This window comes from Aythya ferina, assembly GCF_964211825.1.
Source record: "Aythya ferina genome assembly, chromosome: 1".
NCBI lineage: Eukaryota > Metazoa > Chordata > Aves > Anseriformes > Anatidae > Aythya > Aythya ferina.
This window is the reverse complement of record NC_140296.1, coordinates 113,983,456-114,009,525: the sequence shown is the minus strand read 5'-3', so window position 1 is coordinate 114,009,525 and position 26,070 is coordinate 113,983,456. Positions and strand designations below refer to the sequence as shown.

The following is a 26,070-nucleotide window of genomic DNA, read 5'->3' as shown; positions in this document are numbered from 1 at the left end:
CTTGAACAAAGCTGTCTGTCTACAGCTGTATTTTGCATTCCTTATCTGTGAGGATTGCCTTCCAGTAAATCCTTTCTGTACTGACCTGTGTTTCCTTTGTTTCCATTTGTTTTCTGGAGCACAGATTTCTTGGGCCAGTTCTGTGGTACCCCCCCCCCATATATATATATGTGTATATATATATATATATATATATATACACATATATATATACATGTATATATACATATATATATATATATATATATACACACATATATGTGTGTGTGTGTATATATATATATATATATATACACATACATAAATTCCCTGAAGTCGTTGGCTTGCTGACTTGATAATGTTATTAATTCCAGACAGGTAATATGATCATTAATCGCTCTGCAGTTAATGTTTGTTCTGTGGTACAGGCTTGAGGCTATCACATTTGCAACTGAAAAATTCATGTGGTCTTTAAAATTGTGTGTTTTTTTTTTTCTTATAAATCTTCCTGTAGATTATATCGTATGTTGTCTAGAAATCACATCATTTGCTTTGATCTGTGATTTTTTACATGTAAATTGCTTGTATGTCTTTTGCATTGTGACATAAATTACCTTACTCCATTGCGTATCTAAAAGAAGGGTGCAACCAGTTTGTTCCCAAATTATGGGATCCGTGTCATACCCTAGCCAGTTAGGAAAACAAAGAGTTACAGTGATTGTGACTTTTCCTCCCCACCTTCTTTGATTGCAGATTGCCTGGCTCCAGCTTTGAGCAGGATGGCAAAGGTGAAATGAGAGAAGCCTGGTCTGTGTTGAGGGGAGAGCAGTATGCTCTTCTGGGTTACATTTAAGTTTTGGGTTATATTTAATAAATGAGGTTCATCTATGATTTTGTTATTAGGTTTGTTGAAAGGTGTTTGTCAAGGCATCATGATACGGGCTATCAGCTCTGGGCGGGTTTCTGTGTACAGCATACCAACTCCATACCACTCTGAGCAGACTGCTGGGCAGGTAAGAGTTATCAGCTATGCTTTAAAACAGAAACATGTTCTGTTAGTTCTATGTTCTTCATATATGTAATTGCTCATAACTGAAGTGATAGTCATTTCCCTCCCCATTTATAATTTGAAATGACAATTGCAAGGTGACCCAGAAATATGTGGGTTTCATGTGTGACATAACTGATAATGTGAAAGGCATGATCTTAATTTAAATCTCTCTTAAAAACTAAAAGAGCAAATACACCAAAAAAAAAAAAAAAAAAAAAAAAAAAGGAGAGATACAGTGGCTCTTCTTGTAGAGCTCTTCTAACTGATGTGTGTCTATCTTTAGGAAAATCCATATATTCCCTACTACCTGTCCTACCAAGAGGGCTTGTGTCAGAAATACCATTTTTTCAAATGGAAGAGGCTGTGTTTCTGGAGAAGATGGTTTCTGGGAATACTGCCTTTGGTTTCTTTAATGGTTACAGTAATTGTGCTAGTCCTGCACTACTCATTCTGTAAGTGTTACTGCCTAGCATAGTGTGAATGGGATGGGTGTTTTGCACTGTGTGAATAGTTAGTGTAAAAAGCTCTGCTCTAAATAGCTAGACATGTAATGTGCGTGTAATTACTGACTTTCCTTTCTCCTTAACATCTTCACAAAGGGAACAAAATGCACAATAATTAGTGGTTGATAGTTGCACAAGATTAATGATGGTATATGTTTTATTCCTAATTGTTTGTCTCTGTTTCTGAATACCATCATGATAATTGCTATCATTTCTTCTAAGAACCTATAGGAATTAACCGTCTAACTTCACTTTTTCAAAACAGAATGGATAACTGATTTTTATACGGTTCTTCACAAATCTCAACTTATAGACATTAAAATCATCTCTCTCCAGGAGGATTGCACTGTAAAATATGGAAGTTTAACAATTAGAGTTTTATTAGTAAATGCTTATCTGAAAGCTTTGCAGGAGATGCTTTTATCTGAACCTATACCTCATTCTTCTTCTCTCTGTTATTCTACCGGTGGAACTGTCTCAGCACTCTTGTTGTTAGTATTTGTTTCTCTTAAGAACTAATGCCTGTTGATGCTAGGACAAATACATTTTTCTGCAAGCTTCTTGTTCTGGAGTCTTTTCCATAACGTTATTAGATGTGGTAATTTTTGATGCTTTTTTCTCAGCTCCAGCTTTCTCTTTTATATATATTGGTGGAAGTGTAGAAATTCCTAATCTGACTTACACAAATGATCTCAGTGATCCAAAATCACAGAAATTCCTCCTGCAAGCAGAAGCAATCCAAAATTACGTAAGTTCCTATATAAGTATAGTAATTATTTAAAAATATTTGTTACAGAATCAAATTGAGATTGAGGAGAAGATTCCAGTTTGAGACACATTTTTTTTCCTTTCAAAGTATATAAATTTAAAATAAACAAGTGGCTTGGAGGCGTACCATGTTAGGAATGCAGATAGACAGATATATCTGTCCCTTGTGGTAAAAAAAAAAAAAAAAAAAAAAAAAGTGTCTGAGAGGTTTAAGGTTATGGATGAATTATTCTTAAACAAGCCTAGGAGTCTGTTTTGTTTTGGTATAGTTGAACGCTTTTCCTTGCTACTTACTTTCTCTTTGATCTGTTATTTATTTATTATAGCTTGAATTTGATTCATGACCTTTTATTTTGTTTTCCTTTATTCCCACAACAATGCTTGCTTTCTAAAAGTTCTCATGCAGGTTTGTATTTTTTAGATCAATACTGTTTCTATGGTACTTGCAAACAGAAGGCTTAAACACAAAGCAGTTCTCTGTTAGCCTGTATTTTCCAAAAGGGCTAATTGAGTGTCTCAGAGCTGCTTTGTGCATAGCCAATACAAGTTTTCATGTCCAGATTGCATGACAGAAATTTGCCACAAATTTTAGATAACTATGTAAACTCTTAAAAAAAAAAAAAAAAAAAAAAAAAAAAAAAAAAAAAAAAAAGCTGTATTTATAAATGCTTCTTTTCCATGGGTAATTACCAAGGGTTTTCTCAATGTTCTTGTAAATGCGATGGCTTATTTTTTAATGGAAAATGAATGCACATTTATGATCATTATTTGACACATTTTGTGAAAATTACTAATGGTGTCTGTCATATGTAGGGTGTTTGTTAAGGGAAGAAATAAAATAAATACTTTTTAACATAACAGATTATATTAACAGTAAAACAACACTTCACATTTTTTTTAATATATATATTTTGAATTGTCAGTTTGCAGAATCCTATGAGTATTCCACCTTGGGAAAGTACTACTTGAAATCTGTAGTGGCTACATTCAGGTAGGTAGGTTTACATATGAGATACTTAATTATGTTACTCTAGTCTTTTTGGTTGATTTTAAATGAGTTATTTTGGGATAATATGCAGATCTTTATATCAGGGAATGAAAGACACATAATAAAGATGTGAACTAAGCTAACAGTGTGATTCATGATCTCTGTAGAAATGGTGAGTGAAATGGAGCCACCCATAAACAATTAACCTACTGTTTTTCGAAATCATAGTTCGGCATGTTGTATTTTTTTTTTTTTCCTCTGCTACTTATTTTGGTTTTGTCTATTTAAATGAAGTTCCTTTTTAACCCCTCCAAACAAAATTTAAATGTGCAATTATGGGCAGGGCACTCTATTTAAGCTCCTGCTGAGAAATGCAAATACATTGAGCAGATGTATTGCTGTCCCAAGTCTCTGAAAAAATCACTAAAAACTTCTGAAAGGTCAGTCCGTAAGCCATTTTGGAAGGAGGTTTGTGATGAACAGTCTCTTGGAATCACTGGAACATTACTTTGCATTTGTACTTATGCAGATAATTTATTTTAACATGAATTGTGTGCAGTGTTGTATCAAAGTATGGGCATAAAATTATATTGTTGTATAGTGTGTAGCCTCAGTTAAAATATATCAAGTAAAATGCATCTAGAACAATATGACCTTTTAATTATACAGCAGGGATGAAAACATCCAATTCCATATAATTATTTCAAGGATTTTCTGTTAGGTGTAGTTGTCAGTCTCTGTGTTACTGTTTAAGCAGTATATTTTCCAAGAATTTCTAATGTATTTAAAAAAAATTAAAAAATGTTGAATGAGAGAGCTTTTTGCCACCATGTGAAGCTGCAGCCCTTGGCAGTTACAACTGACTATAAAACTATGCAAGCCAAAAATGCAGACTAGTGGAAAGCATGTCCAAAATACTAATTACAGTGTATTTATGATTATTTATTTTTTTTTCCCCACACACAGTGAAGGAGAGTATGGACTTCGAGCTTACTACTGGAATACATTCTGGGCACCACAAGATATTGTTGATTCTCTTAAAAAGTTAATCCCATTGGAACAAAAAGAAATCAGTAATAAACAAATCCCTCACATGTTCAGTACTTCTGGGGAGAAAGATTTTGATCTTGTTACAATGGAGCTTTTTGGTAACAATGTACTTGTCATTTAATATCTATTCTGCCTATTTTGCTTTCTTCAGTTTGTGTCTTTGGCTTGTGTAGCTGACAGTTGTTAAATTTCAGTTTCAGATTCCACAGAATATGATGTGATGCTAAAATCAGGTAATTATTTTTCAGTTCAAAGCAGAATTGCTTTGGGGGAAAACATATATCCAGTAAAAGGAAAAAGACATTTTCCCAATTATTCTTATATGGGTGTAGGGCCTATGAAACAAACCAGAGTAAGGATCTCCCTGGCCTATTTTTGCACTAAATAAGGGCTGGTTTGAAAATGTCTCACAGCTTTTAATCTGATGTGCTAACTAGAGTGGTTGACGTTGAGTAGTCCTCACTGAATTGCAGTGAGCTGTGGCTCCTTGGCATCTTCAAAAAAGCTACTGCATAAAATTATACAAAATTTATTTACCTTATGACTAGATAATTTTTTTTATTCATATTTAGTGTTCAGTCAAATACTGGAGAACTTTAGTTAGCTTTGCCTGAATTTTCTATACCAAACAAGCCTCAAGATTAGCTTCCTATACTTAGTGTTTGCATTGCATGAAGATGGACAAAGAAATGTCAAAGGAAGCAGTAGATTTCCATCAGAGATAATAGCAGTTGCAGCCAGGTCCCCTTCTCCTTGTTGCATGTGTGATGAACCAGTGGTGGTTGTGAAGCATTGTGCTTCCTTGCTGGGAGCAGGGAAGCAGCCTGGAAGGGAAAGGGGTAGATTTGTGGAAGTAAGTGACGAAGAGATTAGAATAGTCAAGAAGTGCAGGTAGGTGATTGTTGCCACCTCTTCTGAAACTTTTGCCAATAACTTATCTTTCAACTTAACAGTTTTTCAGACACTAATCTAGATTCTTTTGTGTAGTGGTATCCTTTGACCTGTATGCCAAGCCAGGTAACAACAGAACTCTAACTCTGATGAATCCCAAGAAGTCTTTTTATCAATGGAGGTTGCGTGTTCCTTCTAACTATGTGGTGAGACTGGTAGTTACCACTTTGCATGGTGTCGCTCCAGAGAACTGTGCATCACACCACTTATCTGCATATGATTTCCTTCTTCCTCTGCAGAACAAGATCATTGCAAGGTATGGTAGTACAGGACAAAGATGTTTTTTGAGTTGTACAGAAAATCTCTGAAACTGCAGAGTTTTAAATTGATATTAAACAGGCTGCCAAAATGTAAAACCCTCCAATTAGATCTTAATTAAAAATCTTGAATAAGGTAATGAAAAGATCTTCCATATTATCCACCCCCACTGATTTATAACTCCATTTTTTTTTTTGCATTCTATTTTTTCAGTGTTTGATTTCATACAATTATTGATACAGAGATAAAGGCTTTAATTTTTTATAGTACTGTCTTCTGTTACTTAGAAAATATGTCCAGTCACAGGCAAACCTCTGTTGAAAACAGGCTTTTATCTAGAGAGGACTTCCTCCCCAAAGTCCCTTTGTAGTCCACTTGCATAAATGATATCAGATGATCTTGAAACAGCTCTTGGGACTAAATGTGAATAGGTTGAAAAGTTTTGGAGCTTGTTATCTGTTGCATAGGTGCTGCACAACACTTCTACCCTGAGCACTTGTGGCCTTTTCAGCACTACCCACTTCTCAGTACTATTGCTGCTACTGAAGTAACCTAATCCAGCACTGATTTTCTGATTCTTCTTTAGGTCTGAAAAACATAGGGTCCCTGTTAGGCAAGAATATCTGTGATGCTTAGCCTGAGTGACTCAGCCTTTATGTGATGAAACTCTAGCATTTCATGTAGTATCAATGAAGTGGAAGAATGAAAGCAAAGTGGTAGACAGGGGAACACTTCTGAAACACAGATGACCAAATCAGTGTTGTTTTTGCCCAGCTTCTCAGCAAAGATGACAGGAATGTGAGTTGTTTTTTTGTTTGTTTTCTTTCTTTCATTTCATTTCTTTTTTTTTTTTCTTTTTTTTTTTAAATGCAATCTTTGTAATCCAGGTGGTGTGGATCTGGGGCCTGGTCGCCTCCTGTTATACATTTAACTTCATCAAGAAATGTAATGTTGCTTACCTTCTCACTGGACAAAAGAGAAGAAAGGAACATACTAAAAGCTCACTTTCAGGCAATCCCTAAAGTCAGTAAGTGACTAAATATAAACAAATGTCTTACGTAAGCAGATTTATTCCTCGTTACCTCAAAAAAAAAAAAAAAAAAAAAAAAAAGCTGATATTGCCCGAATGTGTCTTATATCTGGGGGAGTGAGTGTTGGTGTATAAATCAGGCAATTGTGATTCTGACCCACTTAAAATAAATGTCTGAGAACTGAACAAGGAATAGAGAATATCATAGAATCACTGAATATCCGAAGCTGGAAGGGACCCACATGGATCATCAAGCCCCAGGCCACACTGGACCACCCAAAAATCAGACCCTTTATCTGAGAGCATTGTGCAAACACTTGTTGAGCTCCGGCAGGCTCGGTGCCCTGACCACAGCCCTGGGGATTCTGTCCCAGTGCCTGACCACCCTCTGGGTGCAGAACCTTTTTCTGACTCCCAGACTGACCCTTCCCTCGGGTCCTGTCGCTGTCCCCAGAGAGCAGAGCTCAGCGCCTGCCCCTCCGCTCCCCTCGTGAGGGAGCTGCAGACTGCCATGAGGCCTCCCTTCAGCCTGCTCTGCTCTGGGCTGAACAAACCCAGTGACCTCAGCTGCTCCTCATACATCTTGTCCTCTAATCTTTGACCATCTTTGTAGCCCTCCTTTGGACACTGTCTCATAGTTTTCTGTGCTTCTTATACTGTCGTGCCCCATACTGCACATGGTACTTGAGATGAGTACCCAAACCAGTAAAGAGCAGAGTTGGGCAATCACTTAATCACTTTTCTTGATCAGCTAGCGATGCTGTGCCTGGTGAACCCCAGGATATGGTTGGCCCTTTTGGCTGCCAAGGCATACTGTTAACTTACATTCAACTTGCTGACAACCAGAGTGCCCAGATCTCTTTGCACTGGACTGCTCTCCAGCCTCTAGTCCCCCAGTCTGTATGTGTATCCAAGGTTGCCTTATCCCAGGGGCAGAATCCAGCACTTGCTCGTTAAACTTCATACAGTTGATGATTGCCTGTCCCTCTAATCTGTCAAGACCTCTCTGCAAGGCCTCTCTACCCTTGAGGGAGTTGACAACTCTTCCTAATTTAGTATCATCTGCAAACTGACTTAGTATGCATATTCTTTGGTATCGAAGATTTTTCTTCTTCCTGATTGCTACCCAAGTCATCTTTCCCAGAGATTACTCACACTACATAGATAATGCTGTTGTCCATGAGTAACAGAATCAGAGTAGGCAACCAGATAACACTACAGGCACTTTGTCTAGACAAACGCCCCAGTGGCAGAGTAGCACTACTACCAGTTTTGCTAACTGCTCCCCAGCTCAAGGGAAGTGTGTTGATGAAAAATTGAAAATGAGAGCAAAGACTTCTAATATTAATCTTTGATCCTTTTCTGAAAGCACTTTTCAATGTAGTTGACTGTATAATAAAAGTGGATCCAAGTCCCAAGAAATACATTCCAAACCTATGGAGTACTATGAATTTTTCAGATGTTTTGGGTGATTAGTAAAATATTTTGCATAAGCCCTAATGCTTTATGGGAGATAAAAAAGATTCACAAGAGAAAGTTAACCCATGGTTATTTGGTACAGTCCAAATGAAAGTTTTTGACATTTAAGAAGTCGTTTATTTATTTTTTTTTAATGTGGAACAAATCATAGAGGATACCATATCTGTAAGCTTCTGAGGAGGTTATCCATTTGAACTTATGCTTCTGTGGGTGTTGTTTAATCAAACACTCTTCCTATGGGCATTGAAAATTAGAAATACTTTGTTCTGAAGATGTGTGCTCAGAATTATGTAACACCCAGTCTGTGCATCAAAATTATGGTACTTTAAAAAATTTCTTCAGTTTCACTAACATACATGTTTGCATTCCTTTGTTAGCTAAAGGAAAAGCAAAAACAGTAGGGAATGGATATCTAGGAGAATTTTTGGTAGAAACTGAAACCTCAGAGATATTGCTCAGAAGTGGTATGCATTTTCAGACAGAGAAATGACACATTCAAACTTCCTGGTTTACATGAAGATAATCAGAGTTTTCACTCATTGAATGCTTTTTAATTTCTAAAAATGTCCACGGAAAGGTCAGAAGGAAACTAGAAGCAGGGGGAGGGATGTTCTATTGTGTACGCATTTGATTCATTCTTCCATTTCATGTCAAAGAATATTTTCTTAAAACTCCAGTCAGAGGTGTTCTGTACGTGTTCTCAATTGAAATTTGATTAAAAAAAAAAAAAAGTCAGATGAGGAAGCTGGAAATTACATGATTCTCAGTTAATAGAGGCAAGAACTGAGCTTAATTACATGATTCTCAGTTAATAGAGGCAAGAACTGAGTTTAATCATGTTACAAGTCATTATTCCAACTCTGCATAGAGAAGGATCCTAGCAAGTGAAGTTGGCTCACAAGTTTAGCCCATTTGAGCTAACTGTGTTTGTTGTTGATGTATTTCTCTCCCAGTGTGTGGTGGTCATTATATATCCTGGAATGGAACTTTGAGCTCTCCTTATTTCCCGAGTTACTACCCTCCAAATATTGACTGCAGCTGGATCATACGAGTAAGTGCTGGGAGATTTTCTGAGTTGTGGTGACTTACCTCATGTGATATAGACATAAAACTGGCTGAAATGTTCTTTGACGTGGGTAAAATGAAGGGAGAGCATGCTAAGACCACTGCACCTGACTTATTCTAGTACACCCTGTTTTTTCTTTCTTAATGTACATGTGCCATCTATGGGAGAGAGAAATTTCCAGCTTCCAAAAGGTTGTGTTACTAGTGACAGATGCAAAATGGTGGATAGGATGACAATTCCTAACAGCCAGAGTAAATGGCTAATAGTCTGTGCTTTGCTTCTATATTAGGAAAAGAAATTATGAGACATGATTTACATGACCTTATAATACACAATACACTATTTCCCTGAATTGTGTAGAATCAGGACCTTCTTAATTATTTTATTTGACCTACTGGGACCACATGATAATGCAAACATAGCGTGAACCTCAAGATATAGTACTTCATTTTGGCTGCAGGAAGGTTTTATCTGGCACGTTCTGGCTAAAGGTTGGCCTAAAAATCTTTCTATATATATGTTTAAATTAGAAAGTTTTTGGTTCCTCAAAGGTGCTGAAGTGCATCATAAAGAAGAAAAAAAGGCAATATTTTCTATTTGATAATAAGTAAACAAGATTTACTATCTCAGAAGCTTAGGCCTTTTATGGTTTGTGGTTGTGTATGTTGGGATACATGTCCTTTGATTTTTAGGCACCATTGCCAGCCTACAAGCTCTCCTTAAAAATCCTTGTAATACAAATTCAAGAGAAGTCGCCAGGGTCCAGTAAATGTGACAAAGACTGGTTAGAAATTGAAGGAGTTAGGTGAGTAAATACACTATTTTCTGACATATTAATGTGTTCTTTAATGTTCTATGCAACATGAAACACCTTAAGGAAAAAACATCAGTGTAGAACGATACATTTCAAGAAATAAAGGCATACTTTCATTGAATTACAGTAGAATAATATTCTTAAACCTGCCTTAGTACTAAGCATTTGTCTTTAAGTTAATTTAAGCATCCTGCTTTTCCTGCAATGGTAAATATTTACTTTGCTGTGCTGCTTGAGAGCAACCACATAGAAAACTGTGGGATTTTATACAGCTGCAGTGAAACTGTGAATTCCTGGATATGATACTGATGTGGGTGAAGAGCTTTTGTTATCTGAAATTTCATTTTCTTTGCAAGTTACTCTTTACAGATTGTAACTGTTTTCAGTAAATAAAGCAAATTAGGAGGGGGATTGGGGGTGTTGAGGAGGGAGAAGGAGGAATATTCGGAGTGATTTGTCTCTTGGAAGGAATGTACTGAAATAGCAACAGCTTTTGGGTTTGGTTGTATGATATCATTGCTGGATTTGTAACCTCTGGAATTTGCTAACCTAAATGGGAAAACTGAAGGCAAGCATGCTAAGAAATGGTTGGTATTTATAAGGTAGATTCTGATGCTGATTATCTTGCTGTCCCAGGAAAGCTGTGGGTATGGTGGGTTGGAATGGAGTGGACAGCATTTGCAAATAGGCTTTATAATATTTCTGTTGCATTGAAAAGTTTTTAACACTTAAACCACCACCCCCAAAAACAAACCAACAAACAAACAAAAAAACAATGACAACAAAAACTTATCTTTACTACTTTTTTGGCATTTGTACCCTTCAGCAGTAGAAGTAACTGGGTGGTAATGGTCATTTTGCTTAGAAATTCATTGTTCTCTCTTTTGCCTGTCAGATACTGTAAAGATAATTCAGAAGACATCAGAAACAAAGAATATGGCTATTCTGTTGCAATCAACTTCCATTCTGATGAGCTGGTCACCCATAAAGGGTTTTATATTGAATACAAAGCCTTCAGTCACACAGACCGTAAGTGAATAAGCATGCACTTGGATTCTTAAGGAGCTTTGACAGACAAACAACACACAAGAACTCCATGTGCCTTTTTTTCCTTAATTTATTTTCCAAGAGGAATGCTTGAAGTGTTATTGTGCATTTTATTGAACAACTAGATGTAGAAAGTTGGGTACATTATGCTTTTAGTTTCTAACTATTCACAAAATTTCTGTAAAATGGAAAGTGGAAATACAATTTTTTTTACTTTCTGTAGAACTAGTTATTTGGTATTTTATCAACACCTTAAAATAGCCAAGCTGCAAATAGTATGGCAGAGAGACTCTAAGCACAACTATTTTGCCAACGTGAGTGTTTTTTTTCTTTTTTGAGACATCCAGAGGGTGAAACAGGGATTTTAAGAAGATGGAAACATTTACTTGTGTTTTTAATTAGACAAGACATATATGCAGTATATTCTTTGTAAATGCTTATTTTTTAATAATTTCTAGATACATGCTTTCTCTTTGTATCTAAACAGACCAACTTCCTTTTCCCAGTTAACCTCTAGGGAGCTAAATTCACTGTGACTTCAAAAGATCTGATTGTGAAACCTTGGATCCTCGGGTTGCTTTTACCAAGTGCACTTCTGTTTGTTGTTGTCTTAGAAGTATTTATGTCTGAAATACATTTTTTTTCTTGCATCTCATCAGAAATAAGGGCAGAGTGACTCCTGCTTTGAGCTAGTGCTGGCTCAATAGTGTGCATTTTCCTCCTGCCAGCATCATGTGCTAGGCAGTGAACAGGATTAAATGACTTCAGGTTGGAATTGATTAGATAAATAGATAAATGTGGGACAAATGTATTTTGTCCTTCAAACTGATTTAGCTGTTAATTTGCGTTCAGTGCTAGAGGGGAAAACATTTAAGTCTCCTTGACCTGGAGAGAAGCAGGAACTTTTTGTATGCTTATTCTTCTACCGATATTTGTGTATCTGCGTGTAGAAGCCAAATCCTAAGACTTTTTTTTTTTTGTGTGTGTGTGTGTGTGTGTGTGATAAGTCTGAAGAAGTGGAAGAGAACAAACATTTCTGATATATTGCTGAGAAACACCTTTGCCTAGATATTAATAGTTAGTTTAAGTGAAAGTGAAAGAATTTCTAGTTGAAAGGCTGTTTCATAATGAAATTTCTAGGCCTGAAAAGTGTTTCATAAAACATTTACATCAAAAAATTCGGAGTGTAGCGGGACAGAGATGAATTGGTAAAACATTTTTACATTAGGAAACTTGTGATGCTAAGCCTACTTGTGTCTTTTTTCGTTATATCCTTGTGTGTCAAATGTATTATCTTAAAAAAAAAAAAAAAAAAAAAGTGAAAAAACACAGATGCTTGCTATCAACTGTAATATGTACCTCTGCTGCATCACTTTCAACCCTCAAAGTTGATCTTAATTTATGGAAGTAAATGTGAATTTAATTTTCTACATCCATTTAATAAATATTGATCCATTTAATTCAGACAGCTTAATAAAAATCTTTGACAGATTATGCCAAGTGACATAGCACTTAGTTTTTTAACTTTCAGTTGAGTTTGTAAATGAATTAGCCTTGTTATTTAATAGCCATTTTAACATTTCTTCATGACACAGTCCTGCCTTAATGAATTTAGTCTGTGACAACATGTTAGTGCCATTAATTTCTTGTTTTTTAGCTTGTCTTTGACAATTTAGATGTACAGATGGAATGTGCACTTCTTCAGGCAATCAGTCTGATGGTTGGAAAGGCTGTTCAGATGGTAGTGATTAATTATTGGCAGGGCAATTATTTCTCGTTTGTGTCCTGTAATCAGTTTGTTGTAGGATATTTGGAAAGACTGAAGTCTATAAAATACTGGCGGCTATCTTTAAGGTGACATGAAGGATACGGGTGAAAATTGAAAGGTCTGGAGGAGAGGCCATGTCATGCATCCCTATAAAGAGTGGGAGAACAGGAAAAAATGTGGATTTTATAACAGTCTTCACAAGTTAAGCTTTAAAAAAAAAAAAAAAAAAAAAAAGGAAACAAAGCAACAAGTAGTTGAAATAAACTACTTGTAAGTATTGAAAAAATGTATCAAATTGTTAAGAGCAATCATGATGGAGTTTTTGATTTTGTTTTTGATCTATGCCATGAGAAATATAGAAGAAGTTGTACTTTAACAATGTATTATGTCAGAAACTTAGGGGAACCAAGGTGAAAGCAAACTACAGAAAACTGTTTTCAGAGTGTGATTGCCAGTGGTTCATTGCCAAAATGGATATTTTCTTATATTGTTATTTTGACAGTATCTGTTACTGGACAGCTCATAATCTCTGATAGTGATCTATATGATGGGCAGATGATTACAAAATAAAAAAAAATGCCACACAGTGGGAAGAGGGACAGATTTTTAAATGTATCTGATGAACTGGAGAATATGTAGAGAAAATTATATTAAATTCAAAAAAGTATACGTTTGAAAATAGGTAATTAAATACTTAGGTGGCTCAAAATCTGTCTTGAGACTCAAAATCATACAGCTGTTTTTCTTTTTTCTTTTTTTTCTTTAAAACAAACAAAAAACAAAAAGCATCACACTAGGACGTAAGACAGAAGTTTTAAGAGATCTTCCCAGCTGCCTGTGGGAAGGCCTTAGCTAGAGTACTATATCCAAATTGCACATCAAAGAAGATGGGAAGCAATGAAGAGGTTCCAGAAAGAGTTACTAGAAGGTAATCCAGTGTTAGAGAGCAGAGCACAGCACAAGTTAAATAATGCAGTGAATCTTCCCATCCCTTGAAGCTATCAAGAAGGTAGATTTATGTCTGACAGAGATGGCACAGTAACATCAAGCTGACCTGTAGCAGGGAAGGTAGCACTAGCCAGATATGAGAGATAGAAAGAATTTACAGACCTTTCTTCTTCAGGTTGTGAGCCAGAACAGTTGAACTGTGGTGATGAGAACTGTAAGCATCAGTACAAGATCTGTGAAGGTGATGATAGCTGTGGGGAGGACAGTGATGAGAACTGCTGTAAGTATATATTTTTAGTTATTGTTTGAGAGATGGTGCAAGGCAGAAGCAGGGATATGCTCATTTTCTTTTTTTTTTTTTCACAGATAAACTGTATCTTTAAGTCTGTGAATCTTCCAGTAGACATGCTGATTAGAAATAGAGTTGAATTCTCTGTGTGTAAGAAACAAAGCCAAGCTTTTTTTTTTTTTCCTTCTAAGAAGTACTTTTGTAGTAAATGTCCATTAACTTGCTGGAAAAGACTTTAAGCAGCTATTGCTAATTTTGATGGCCAGCCTATACCATCTTCTTCCTCCTACAACAGAAAATACATTTTTTTAAAGGGCTCCCCCTTCCTTTTTGTGGGTTCTACTTGTCTGAAGAAGTATACAGTACAAGTTTACGTGAATTCTTCAGATTTTTCTGTCCATAGTTAAGAAAAGTTTGGAGAAGTGCAAGGAAAGCAAACAACATCTCCAAATGCCTATCAATAATAGAATTAAATACACAAAATTGAGAAGCTATTTTTCTAACTTAATGAAATAATTTACCTTTAGCTACTCTCTGCTGTGGTTTAACTACTAAGTATTCCCTGCTCTGTTTTTGCAGCAGGAATGATTCATGCTGCTGTCACAAGTGGTTGTCACTGTTTAATACAAATGATATTCTCAGCCTCCTGATAAGGACTTATGACTGAAGTAAAAACCTGTTCTATTTTGATATTTCTTCAAATACAGATCCCTGTGCAAATGAAACATAAGGTGTAACCACACAGATCCACTGGGGTTATAAATGAATCCTTAGAGATGTCCTCTGACTTACAAACTCAATGACTAAATGTAATAACAGTATTGTTATCTAAGAATCCTGCTCAATACTATCTAATTTGCAAAAGAACTTCAATTCTCTTCTGATGTGATCTTAGTGTTACAGTCATCCTGTTAAAATAGCAATTTTTCCCCCAACTAGTGCCGGATCAGTAACAGATAATGTAAGGGAGAGAAACATAAATTTGGGGAATTCTGCCCTTTTTTTGCCATGTGCGTGTTCTTTATGCCACTGTTAATGACATTGCTGGTACTACTAATGCCTCCCTAAGGACTTGCTGCATTTTGCCTCTAATATTTGCCTTGCTTTGAATCTAAGGTCCTTGAAGTAGCCAGCAGCATGTCCTTGTTTGCTGGAAAAATCCCTGCCACTGTGTAGAGGTCACTATAAACAACTGATAATAAGAATGATAGCAATGGATGCCCACTGCTGAGATCTGTCAGGATTCCTGCATAGTAAACTATGATAACTCTTAACCTAAATTTTCTTGGAGGAAGATATAAAGCTCTTCTATGATATGTGCTCAACTTTCTCTTAAAAACAGAGCTGACTTCTAGATGACATTTGCTACATAGATGTATAATTTGCAATGCCAGTACTGTTGGTGAAGATAAAACAGCAGATCTGATGAGCCTAGTTCACTCAGTTTAGAGTTAAATAAAATGGGAGTGAGGGCAGTTGAAGGCTCTGCTGTCTTTCCTCACAGATGGTGGAGATTTAAATTAGTGCAGTCGTTAATCTGAGTAGAAGATTCCCACTGTCCTAGTTGATACAGGGACCAGTTTACACCTGCACAGACTATGGCTTCAGGCACGTTGGAATGTGTGGCTTTGAACAACCTTCACAACAGATGAGTAGGTTGAATGTGCATGTTTTTATAATCACTTGAAATCATGGCTTTAAACATGTGACATTGTCTTCTCTCTCATTTCAGCCTACAAAAGTTGCTTCCCTTATACATACAAATGCCTTAATGGTAAATGCTTGTTGAAACCAAATCCTGAGTGTGATGGGAAAAGAGACTGTGCAGATGGATCTGATGAAATGAACTGTGGTGTGGTAACATTTGTTTGAAGATTAGTTAATGACATGGGAAACTAAGTAAGGAATTGATGCTATGGTCAAGTAAAAGTTGATAACATCAGACTTGAATTAAAAAAAAAATGCTGGTAACATCTGTATGAAAATGTCTGTCTTGAATTTTGTACTTCCTGTTTTAAACTCACTGATCCGTCTGTGATGACTTAATGCAAGTGAATACACATTTACAATTTATTAAATTAGTAGGTCTTAGTGTTCATTTGAGCTGAATTAAATAGTTAAGGATCTGTGTAAGGAGAGAAGGAATAGAAGATCCTATTCAAGTAATGTTTTGGTAATAACCCAGTTTAGGATTTTCTTTCTGGGTTACTAACCTCCTAAGGGATCTGTAAGGGTGGATAGGCAATGTTTGGTGTATTCCTAATGTACCCATTGAGTGAAAATGGGCAAGTACCCTTACCTTTGTTCCAATTGCACACTAAGAAAATATGTTTTTGTTTTTGATTGGTTGGTTGTTTTTTATTTATTTTCTTTTTCAGTGGCTTTGTGGTATGTAGGTAAGTGCTTATGTATTAAGCATGACAAAGTAAAATGATCTTGCATTTTCCTTTACTAATTTATTCTCTTATTTCTGTTAGCTTGTGGAAGACACCTGCTTAAGAAAAATAGGATTGTTGGAGGTGAAGATGCAAAACCTGGAAAGTGGCCCTGGCAAGCAAGTTTACAAATGGGAGCACATGGACATGTTTGTGGTGCATCTGTTATTTCCAAGAGGTGGCTTGTGTCTGCTGCCCATTGCTTCTTGGATTCTGATTCTGTAAGGTATGGAGTGGTTATGCTGTCATAGAGTTTTGCAATGAGAAGTTTGATAACCTCAAAATGTTGCATTCAAAAGTTTGCAGTAGGTATTCCAGGTGTATATAAATTGAGTCAGCATATAACTCTGTGACGTATCGGTACAGGAACCCTTGACATATTATGCTGGCTTTGAAAGTCTCAAATATTGGAAGCAGTTATTTTGCTTCCATTGACAGTGAATCCTGCATGACAAAACACACTTTTGTTTTTGATTTAGGGTAAATGTTGTTGGTTTTTCTTTAGTTTTGTTTGTTTTTTCCTCCCCTTTTGAGTCTACGGCCTTTCTCTCACAAGAAAAGAACTATTTCTTGATAAGGAGCAAGTAAAGCTCACCAGTGTTCAGTTGAGGTAGTGTAAATTGAGAAGGCTTCTAAGTCATTTACGTTTCAAAATGCATAGAAAATCATGCATTTCAATTTCAGTGATTGAATGTGTTCTGGACATAAAAGGCAATTGCTGAGACTAAGATTGGATTCATGGCAGTATGCTGGACATCATTTACCATAAAGATTTTGTAGCCTTTGTCTAAGACAATCTTATACTCTAAATTATACAATATGTTTACACATACTCAAACAAGATTGAGATCATATTTTTGCTTGTCAAGCACATCACGGTTCTTTTGTTGCAATGTGTACATGTGATATGATTGCACATAAGTTTTTCAGTTGATGAAGAAAGCGTCATATGCCTGTGCTTTACATTCAAGATAAAACAAATGCCCTCATGATAATACTTGTTACTAATCTGCTAGCACTAGTGTTGCATACAGTAGGGGAATGTGCATTAGTGCATTAATGGGAGAGGAACTACGCTGAATAAAGGTTGTTGATACATTGGAGACATAGCAATTCAGAGCGTGTTTCCATGAAATAGTCTAGCTTTTATTCAGCATAAAGGTGGTTGTACACAAAATTTTCCTGAGCTGTAAATGCATCCCAGTTATCCTTAAATGACTAGATGGTCTCTCTTTTCTCCAGAGGACAGAAACATCTATGTGTACAAGGACAAAAAAGCTATTTTTTTCCAGTTCTGTATGCCCTGGTGTAACATGATTTAACTTGAACTCTGGTATCTGAGGCCTAACAGCTTTGCTCTGTTGCAAAGTGTCAGCATGACTGTTAGAGAATTCTCAGAATAACTGACCATTTGTACTTTGAGTAGGGTTTTGATGCTTGTGCTTTGGACCATAAATATTTGAAGACTGCAGTGACATGCTGAAATAGAATATAGTTATGTTTGAATAGCCACTTTCAAGTTTAATTATCCAATCTGCACAAAGTAATTTAATGATTGAAACAGGCATGTTACTTAGCACAAGTATGACCAAGACCCTGAAGAACCATTGCTAATGTGAAATGGCCATGCGCGTTTGAGGCTTGTATGTCAGAACAGTTTACTTTGGTCTACTAAGACCAAGGTTTGACTTACGACCACTACTGGTTCTTACTTGAAATAAGTGATACATCAACTCTAGTTGAAAGTTTAAATGCAGTAATGACAGAGTATCAAGAAACTTATTGCTAATTGCTCGATCTGGTTCTGCTTTGGCTAGCACATGTGGGCCAAGGTCAAGACAGGTGATCTACCCATGCATCTGTACCTCTGTATTTTTTTTAACCTGACTAAGATTTGACCTTTGTACTCCAACGGGGTTGGTTTCTGTGCCAACAGAAAACTATACAGTTGTGTTACAGAGTGAAACTGCATGGTTTACAACAACATAACATGTACCACTCTGTTTTCATTATCCCTGAATGAAAGCCAGCTTTGTAAGTATTGCAGAGTATATGGAATACTTTGCTTATGGTAAAGATGGGTGAAAAATCTGCATTGCATGGAACTGATCTTATAGCTCCAGGAGGTTGTTATTTTCAAAATAGAATTTTATACTGTCAGTTAATGTTTCAGGAGACACAGACTATATGTATGTCTATCCTCCTAAGTGGTATTCTACTCCAGTCACTGTTTTGATGAATCTCAACAAATACCAAACTGTATATAAAGCAGAGTGAACTGATGCTGCATTACTTTGCAATGGGCTGTTCTAAAAACACTCTCTTTACAGATACTCGGCTCCTTCAGGGTGGAGAGCATATATGGGCTTACACACTATTAATGAAAAAAGCAATCATGTAGCTATGAGATCAATCAAAAGGATTATTGTTCACCCACAGTATGACCAATCTATCTCAGACTATGATATAGCCCTGTTGGAGATGGAGATGCCTGTATTCTTCAGCGAGCTGGTACAGCCTATTTGTTTACCAAGCACCTCTAGAGTATTTCTTTATGGAACTGTCTGCTATATAACTGGCTGGGGAGCCATAAAAGAAAATAGTATGTTCATTTCCTGGATATACTTCTTGCAAGCTTGGCTTAATTTTATACTCTAACAATGAAATATTTATTGTCCTAAGAGAAAAATGCCTGTGGTTAACTTAGGTTAATAAAAAGCTTTAAATTGTTCCTGTAGCTAGTCTGTAAATTCTGAATATTTGTATATTAGGTAATAACCCATACTCTGTAGGAGGCGGTCAAAGATGGCGTCACACATTGTTGAAAAGCACATGATCATAGATTAACAAACACAAGCCCCCTTTCATTCTCATGGTTCAATTTATCTGGTGAATAGGTTATAAGCAACCTTCAGGTCAGGAAAACAGGAACTTGAAACTGCAGAGGAGCAAGACCTTGTTTCTAAGACTGCGGTTGACAATATGGGGCCATGAACAGAAATAACTGCAAAAATAGTTTGTTTGTTTGTTTGTTTTTGTCTTAACTAAAGGTAATTTCACATATGCCACATGAAGAGTTCTGCCTGCACAGCTCAGAGCAGCATGCTGAAGCAGGGAGGCAGAAAAAAAGCAAGCAGAGTTGGAGGGGGTAGTGGGGGAGCATGCAAGATCTTGGCCCTATCTCAGCATCAAACTGGAGCCAGCTCTGAGACCTGGGCAGCACCTCCTAGACAGCTCCTCAGCATTGCAATAGTCCCTAGTGTTGCATGGAGACCTAATCCTTCATTAATCCTCCATGTTTGATTAGAAGCCATCTATATGGTAATACTGGAAGCTGCTAATACTTTCATAATGTGAATTAAAAAAAAATAAATCTAAGATAACCACATAACAGCCTAATAAAGTGCAAAGATTTTTTCAAATGATGCCTTCTTGTACTGTAACAACATAATGCAGGTAATATTTAAATTCAACCTAAAAGTATTGGGGAGGGGGGGAACAAAATTTTTCTGATTTGCTTATTTGATTTCTATCCCACTCACAAATGAACAAACGAACCAAAACCCAGTACTTCTGATCATCCAGGTATTAAATAGGTTATTTTCAGTGTTGGGCCAAAACACGACTGAGCATATGTAGTTAACAATGACACCCTATGACAATGCTACAGTACAGAATCAAACTTTTAGTATAAATTGTGGCTTACAGGCTCGATTTCCTCACCCCAACCCCTCAGCTTCATTCCTCAGCTCCTTACCTAGAAGTGAAAAGATAGAAAACGTAAATTTCATTTACTAGGACTTAAACCATGTTTGGAGCACACCCATAATGCAAATAACAAAGCTTTGAGCATAATTTGAGATGGCATTCAAAAGATACATTGTGTGGAATCTTGTATTATAATGTACATGGCTTTTTCTTTTTTATTACTTTCCAGCAGAAAAAGTTCATAAAAAAGGCTGAGGAAATGGAAAAGGTACAGTGGTGGTACATAGGGTTGTCTATGTCTAGAGTTGTCTACATAGAAAGCAGTGTTCAAAATCTGAGTGCAGACCACATTTGAAGGGAGAGGAATTAGTTTCCTGCGTCCAGTTGGGTAGATTTTGATTTTAGATCAGTTCTCCTTTGTTTAGATAAGTGATCTCTGTGGTAGAGCTGCCATAACTTCTGCAACATTTCTATTTTTCTAGGTCATCTTGCCAGAACACTGCAGGAAGCTAGAGTGAGAATAATTAATCAAAGCATTTGCAACAAATTGTATGATGATCTCATTACGCCACGTATGCTGTGTGCTGGGAATCTTAATGGTGGCATTGATGCATGCCAGGTAACATGGGGCTTGGCAAGCAACTGCAAAGAAAGTTTTGCTTTCATTGGAAAACTGTTCAGAATTTAGGGATAGCATTTTGTTGCTTTTTTTTTTTTTTTTCCCCCTTACTAGTAGAGTGAAATGTCTTGGATGTACAGATAATTTAATACAGTAATTAAAGGCTCTAGAAAATTAGAAAGGAAATTTGGTACAGATAATATCTGAATCTCTTAAGAAAGAGATTTCTTTGCAAGAAATACAAAACACATAGGTAAGATAAATTTGGTAAATGCAATTGCAATGCTGCCTCTTAGTTTCATATGCTCATTCATGTGTATAATGATGAGTTTTGATTACATCATGATCATGAGTTACATGACGTAGTTTATTTGCACGTGCACTCAGAAACTGCTCTTTGGACACACTTGAACTGTCTTGGCTCTGCCTTCTTTTTTCTTCCCAGTTGTTAAACTAGTTATGCACTTTGTCATGATTTAAATGTTCTAAGATGAATATCCCCTTTCCAAATTACAATCATTCCAAATTACAATCATGGTCATTTTACCAGATACTATGTAAAGGGAGAAAAATGTTACTGATTATAGACTGGTAATTTGGTAGAAATTTTGTGTAACATATAAAGTTTAGTGCTTTACCGTAATGGGAAAATTTTTGCAAGATCATAGCTCTTAATGGATCAAACTTCTTTATACACAATGGGCTGTTTGTAGGATCCTCCTGTAGTCTGTAAATTCTAATTCAATGGAGTATTATTTTTGCTAGTTTTATGTGTGGTTTGTTTATAACCTTAGGCCTTGGAATTGTTCTGCTTAAAACATGTTGCAATATACCTAATACTTCTTGTTCCTCCAAAATAAATGTTGCTTAAAAAGTACTGTTCATTTTTTTAGATGGTCATTTTAACCAGTTTTGCTATATGCCATACTGGTCAATCCAGTTTTCATCAGAACATGTTTGTGCACAAGTATGCTGGCCCTCTGGACCTTTAACTCCTTAGTCTGGGTAGCATGTTTGATATTCTTCTTTCTGCCTCCAGTATATTTCCTGTGCAATGCTGGAGAATAATGATGTTGGCAGTTTAGGAAACCCTTTTACTACAGATCAAGCCTTGTAGGCATCCTTATTTCTTTATAGACATATAACTTGTGCAGTACATTCCCAGTTTATGTGAATTTTCCAAACAGCTTTCATCTTTAGATGATGTGATACTTCAGTGAGAAATAGTGTGTGTTCTTTTAGACTTAGTCATCTTATCACTCTAGGCTGGGTTTTCATGGTTCCTCTTTTCAGAATCCTTCCTCTTTCCACTGCATACAGTCCCTCAGTCTTTCGGAACCATCTGTGTAATTGGACAGAATGTTGGCCAGCCTCCTTTCTCAAATCACCTCAGGATCAGCCTCTTGGGATGATCAAAAATGCCAGTATGACAGCAGCCTGAGAGAGAGAATAACTGTTCTGGCTTTTTTTATCAGTTTCGGTGATAAAAACACCAGTTATGTTGGATACTGCTGATGGCTTTCTGTTGTTACTCTTCTGAACACATGGCTTTCTTCTGCCCTCTTCCATGTTTTAGCTCCAACTGGGGGCACCAGACAAACCGCAGACTTGTGTATGGGTTTGCCTTGTATGCATGAAGAGAATCTGCAGAGATGAGCTGCATTTATAAGCTTTTCAAAGTGAACTGATCTGTTCACTGAAGGCATGGACAGTTAAAACATAGGGCACAAATCACTTTTGAGCCCAAATGCACTTTGATCCTGTGAACTGATCTAAATAGGATTTTTTTTACTTTTCTACATTGCTGTACAGACCTGTATGTTCCCTTTGAGAAGCCAGTTCTTATTTGCATGTCCCTTCAGGTCTTTTTTCTTCTCCTTCTTCTATGAATGTAGCTGCAGTCTCGAATTTGAAGCTGCTAATACCTAAACTTGCCTTTCCATGGCATCTTTTTGCTCCCATTTAACCTCACAGAGAATTCTGCCTTCAGTCTGAACAGTTTATGGTCAAATGGTAGCAGCATTCCCCTTTTTCATCCCTGTCTTTATCTCTGCCCATTCAATTTGTGATCACTTGCTTTATGAATTCTGTAATGGGACATTAGCAATGAGCAATTTTTTACCTTCTTGCCTTTCTGTTGTATTAATTGGTGTGTTACTTATGTAACTTAAAACAAAATGAGTAAATTTGCTATTTTATCTGGGTGCGCTCTATATAATATACTCTATATATATATAGTATATATATATATATACTCTATATATATATAGTCTATATATAGTATATATAGAGTATATAGTAGATGCCAATATTGAACTGTAATTTGAGAAAGAAGAGAGACAGGTATTTACTGTCCCTATGTAACTAACTTTTGCTATAGTGGTCTGTGTTTGGTGCTAATGGCTCAACACCCTTCATTTTAGGGAGACTCTGGAGGTCCCTTGGCCTGCACAGGAAAGGGAAATAGATGGTACCTTGCCGGCATTGTGAGCTGGGGTGAAGGATGTGCTCGGCGCAATCGTCCTGGTGTATACACTAAGGTGACAGCACTTTATGACTGGATTCGTCAGAATACAAACTGATGTGCGAAAGGAGAAAATGCAGATGATCTCCATTATGAAAGCTGATTCCTACAGTAGTCTGTCATGGACATGAAAATGCTGTTGGCTGTTTCATTGTGAAAGAATGCACTTTCTTAACACAGTAACTATCATTTGTTATTCATCCAGCAGGAATTGTTTGGATTCAGAGCAACTGCACATTCCTTATGGATTCATCTTCCTTATCCCCAGCAGCAAAGCCTTAAAAAAAAATATATAATAAAATAAAAATAAAAAATGGGTGGGGGGGTTAGAAACTGGAGGAGAAAAAAAATTTCTCCCCTCCTTCCATCTCTGAGATGCACATGTATCTCTCCTCCTATCTGTATATGTCGCTGCATAGACCTATGTGGATATATTTGGGATGTGGCCATGAATACTAACATTCACTTAGTGATGTTACAGGATTCTAAACATGAATAATTATTTCATGTTTCTTCAAAATACAATTAGTATAGTAAGAATAGTAGACAAATCTGAGATTAATTCATTCTGTAGTTATGCTGCATTACTGTTGTTTTCTGGACTGTAACTTTTAGGCTGTCTCCTGTGCTTCTACTAAAACCACCAAAAGTTTAGCTCACAAACATTAAGATAAAAAAAAAAAGGCAGTAAGAGCATAATTTATTTTATTGGCATAACATTTAAAGAAGAGGAAAGGAATACTGAATTCTAATGAAACAATAGGAAACTGCATGTCAAAATGCATTGAGAAATATGTTTCAATTAAGTTCCCAAGAAAAAATTCTACAAGACCTCACAAACTACCAGTTCCTTAGCAAAATGCCAGGGATTTAGAATACTGTCCATTCTTATCACTTTTATAGGCTTTATTAGATGTATTTGTGCATGTAGCTGATCAAGAGAATATTGTATGTTTGAGTTAATCGCCTTCTTTGATATTAGATTGTGGTGAAATCACCAAAACCAGAATGATTTCCTTTATAAAAGGAGGTGGGAATCCGATCTCAACAGAACTCAGATCTGTACCCTAGAACGTGAGTTTGTATGTATCCAGACTTCAAGATGACTTTTTTTTTTGTTCTTTTTCTTCTCCCCCTCCAAACAGCTGAAGACTCAGCTGTCTCTCATGTTGTAAGTAGTGCGTAGCAATTGTAGTGGCATTGTGTTATGGTATATTGGTCTTCAAACCAGCATGAGCATAGTGTCTGGGTGATAGAAAGCTAATGTCAGTGGCTTCACTGAGATTCTGGTACCATAAACTGCACATACACCTGGCTAAAATAAGGCGGTACATTGCTGCTGCTGTCTGAGGAGAGAAGGTACCACATATGCAGGACTGGGTGAAACACAGCACAGTGGCATTTCTCCTGGGGCACCTGCAAGCAGTCTGCATCAGGATTATTGCTCTGTCAGGAAGGCCTTCATGTTGAAACCAGTCTTTTTGTAAACACAAGCAAAATTTTGCAGCTCTGAGACTTTCCTGATGTACCTGGACATCTCGCCCAGCATTTAGCGCTTTCTTACAATCTCTTTACACATAGTTTTACATAGTCTGGCTGCAGAGTGCTCTCTCAACTTTGGCATGCTTCTTGTGGGTTCACACTGCTTTCCTTGATGTCCTTGGTCTGCAGTGATCAGAGTTTCGAGGTCAGGTTCTCTGTTTTGTCTCTCTTTCTAGCCAGAAGAAAGGCTTGTGCCCATATGGGCACACTGCACTGAAAGAGACTTAAAAGGAAAATGGTCTTAGGTGGTTGGATGCATCTTTGGTCTCAAAGAAAGCAGAGGAGGAAATTACAGCTACACTCCTGTCATAAGGTCAATCCTTTATCCCTAGAAGTAAACCTAGCTTAGAAAATTATAGTCTGTTGATGAGTCCAAGTATAGCTGATTTAAAGTTTTCAAAGCTCTTCATGAGACTTAGGAATTCTGGTATTCAGTTGAATAAAAGGTCTGCCTGTACTTTCTAGACTGTCTTAAAATTGTGCTGACTACTTGAAAGTGTTTAGCTTTCATCTTTAAGGTAAAAAAAAGAAAAAGATGAAGCAGGCAACTTGAGTACCAGTCCTTGCTGTTCACAGCATGCTTTTTTCTATTGCACATAAGTATTTGATTCTTGTTTAGCTTTAGAACTTTGGGGAAAACATGGCAATGAGTTAGTACTGTAATTTTTAAATAGTAGGTTTCTGGTGTCTGACAGGCTTCCATCTCCTTTCTTGCGCTAGTGTTGGGCATTCCCGCCTGCTACGTGCCTGGCAATGCTTCCTACCTAAACTATGCTCAAATGGTATTCTATAGGGGTTTTAGTGTCTTTAAAGACTACTCAGCCATTCACTTCTTCCTTTCAAATAAACACATGATAAAAATGTAAGTGGCTATGTTTCATTTCATTTTCAGTGCCTCTGAAACTTCAACCCCGTGATGTGATCAGAACTGCAATGGTACCTCGGAGTTCACACTTCTTATAAAACTGAGCCAGACCTGCCTGTTGTACTAAAGCACATGCTTAAGGTCATGTTTTTTTTTTTTTCCTGATATTGAAACCAAAGATGTCTTCACAACAGAAGAAAGCAGTTATCCTGCTGTTCAGTTTTAGATAAGAGCCTAGGCCACAAAGTTCAGATCAGTTCTCAATTTTCCTTTTTAAGAGTTCTGCAGCTCCATGAATCAGAAGGGTCAGTTGCTTCACAGGCAAGAAAAGCACCAAGTATGGAAGTTAGATCACCCAGACGACAGAAATTCAAGAGTTTGTACAGAG

General features: G+C 36.7%; 1 protein-coding gene across 1 annotated transcript; it reads left to right on the top strand.

The window, feature by feature from the left end:
* The first annotated feature begins 619 nt into the window (after positions 1–619).
* Positions 620–25,662, top strand: LOC311444788 (suppressor of tumorigenicity 14 protein-like). The gene is made up of 17 exons (XM_084536177.1): positions 620–992; positions 1,314–1,482; positions 2,157–2,281; positions 3,225–3,292; positions 4,256–4,437; positions 4,534–4,572; positions 5,327–5,546; positions 6,436–6,575; positions 9,011–9,108; positions 9,816–9,928; positions 10,833–10,966; positions 13,876–13,980; positions 15,722–15,841; positions 16,467–16,650; positions 18,755–19,026; positions 20,615–20,751; positions 23,175–25,662. The coding sequence occupies exons 1-17, from the start codon at positions 867–869 to the stop codon at positions 23,331–23,333; spliced, it is 2,391 nt and encodes a 796-aa protein (XP_084392303.1). The 5' UTR covers positions 620–866; the 3' UTR covers positions 23,334–25,662.
* The last annotated feature ends 408 nt before the right edge of the window (positions 25,663–26,070 follow it).

What these genes read in the sequence shown, in the direction of transcription:
- LOC311444788 (XM_084536177.1), top strand. Translation starts at nt 867, where the DNA reads ATGATTTTGTTATTAGGTTTGTTGAAAGGTGTTTGTCAAGGCATCATG. An exon ending in ACTGCAGCTGGATCATACGA is followed by an intron (nt 9,109 to 9,815) that starts GTAAGTGCTGGG and finishes TTTGATTTTTAG; the next exon opens with GCACCATTGCCAGCCTACAA. An exon ending in TTAGAAATTGAAGGAGTTAG is followed by an intron (nt 9,929 to 10,832) that starts GTGAGTAAATAC and finishes TTTGCCTGTCAG; the next exon opens with ATACTGTAAAGATAATTCAG.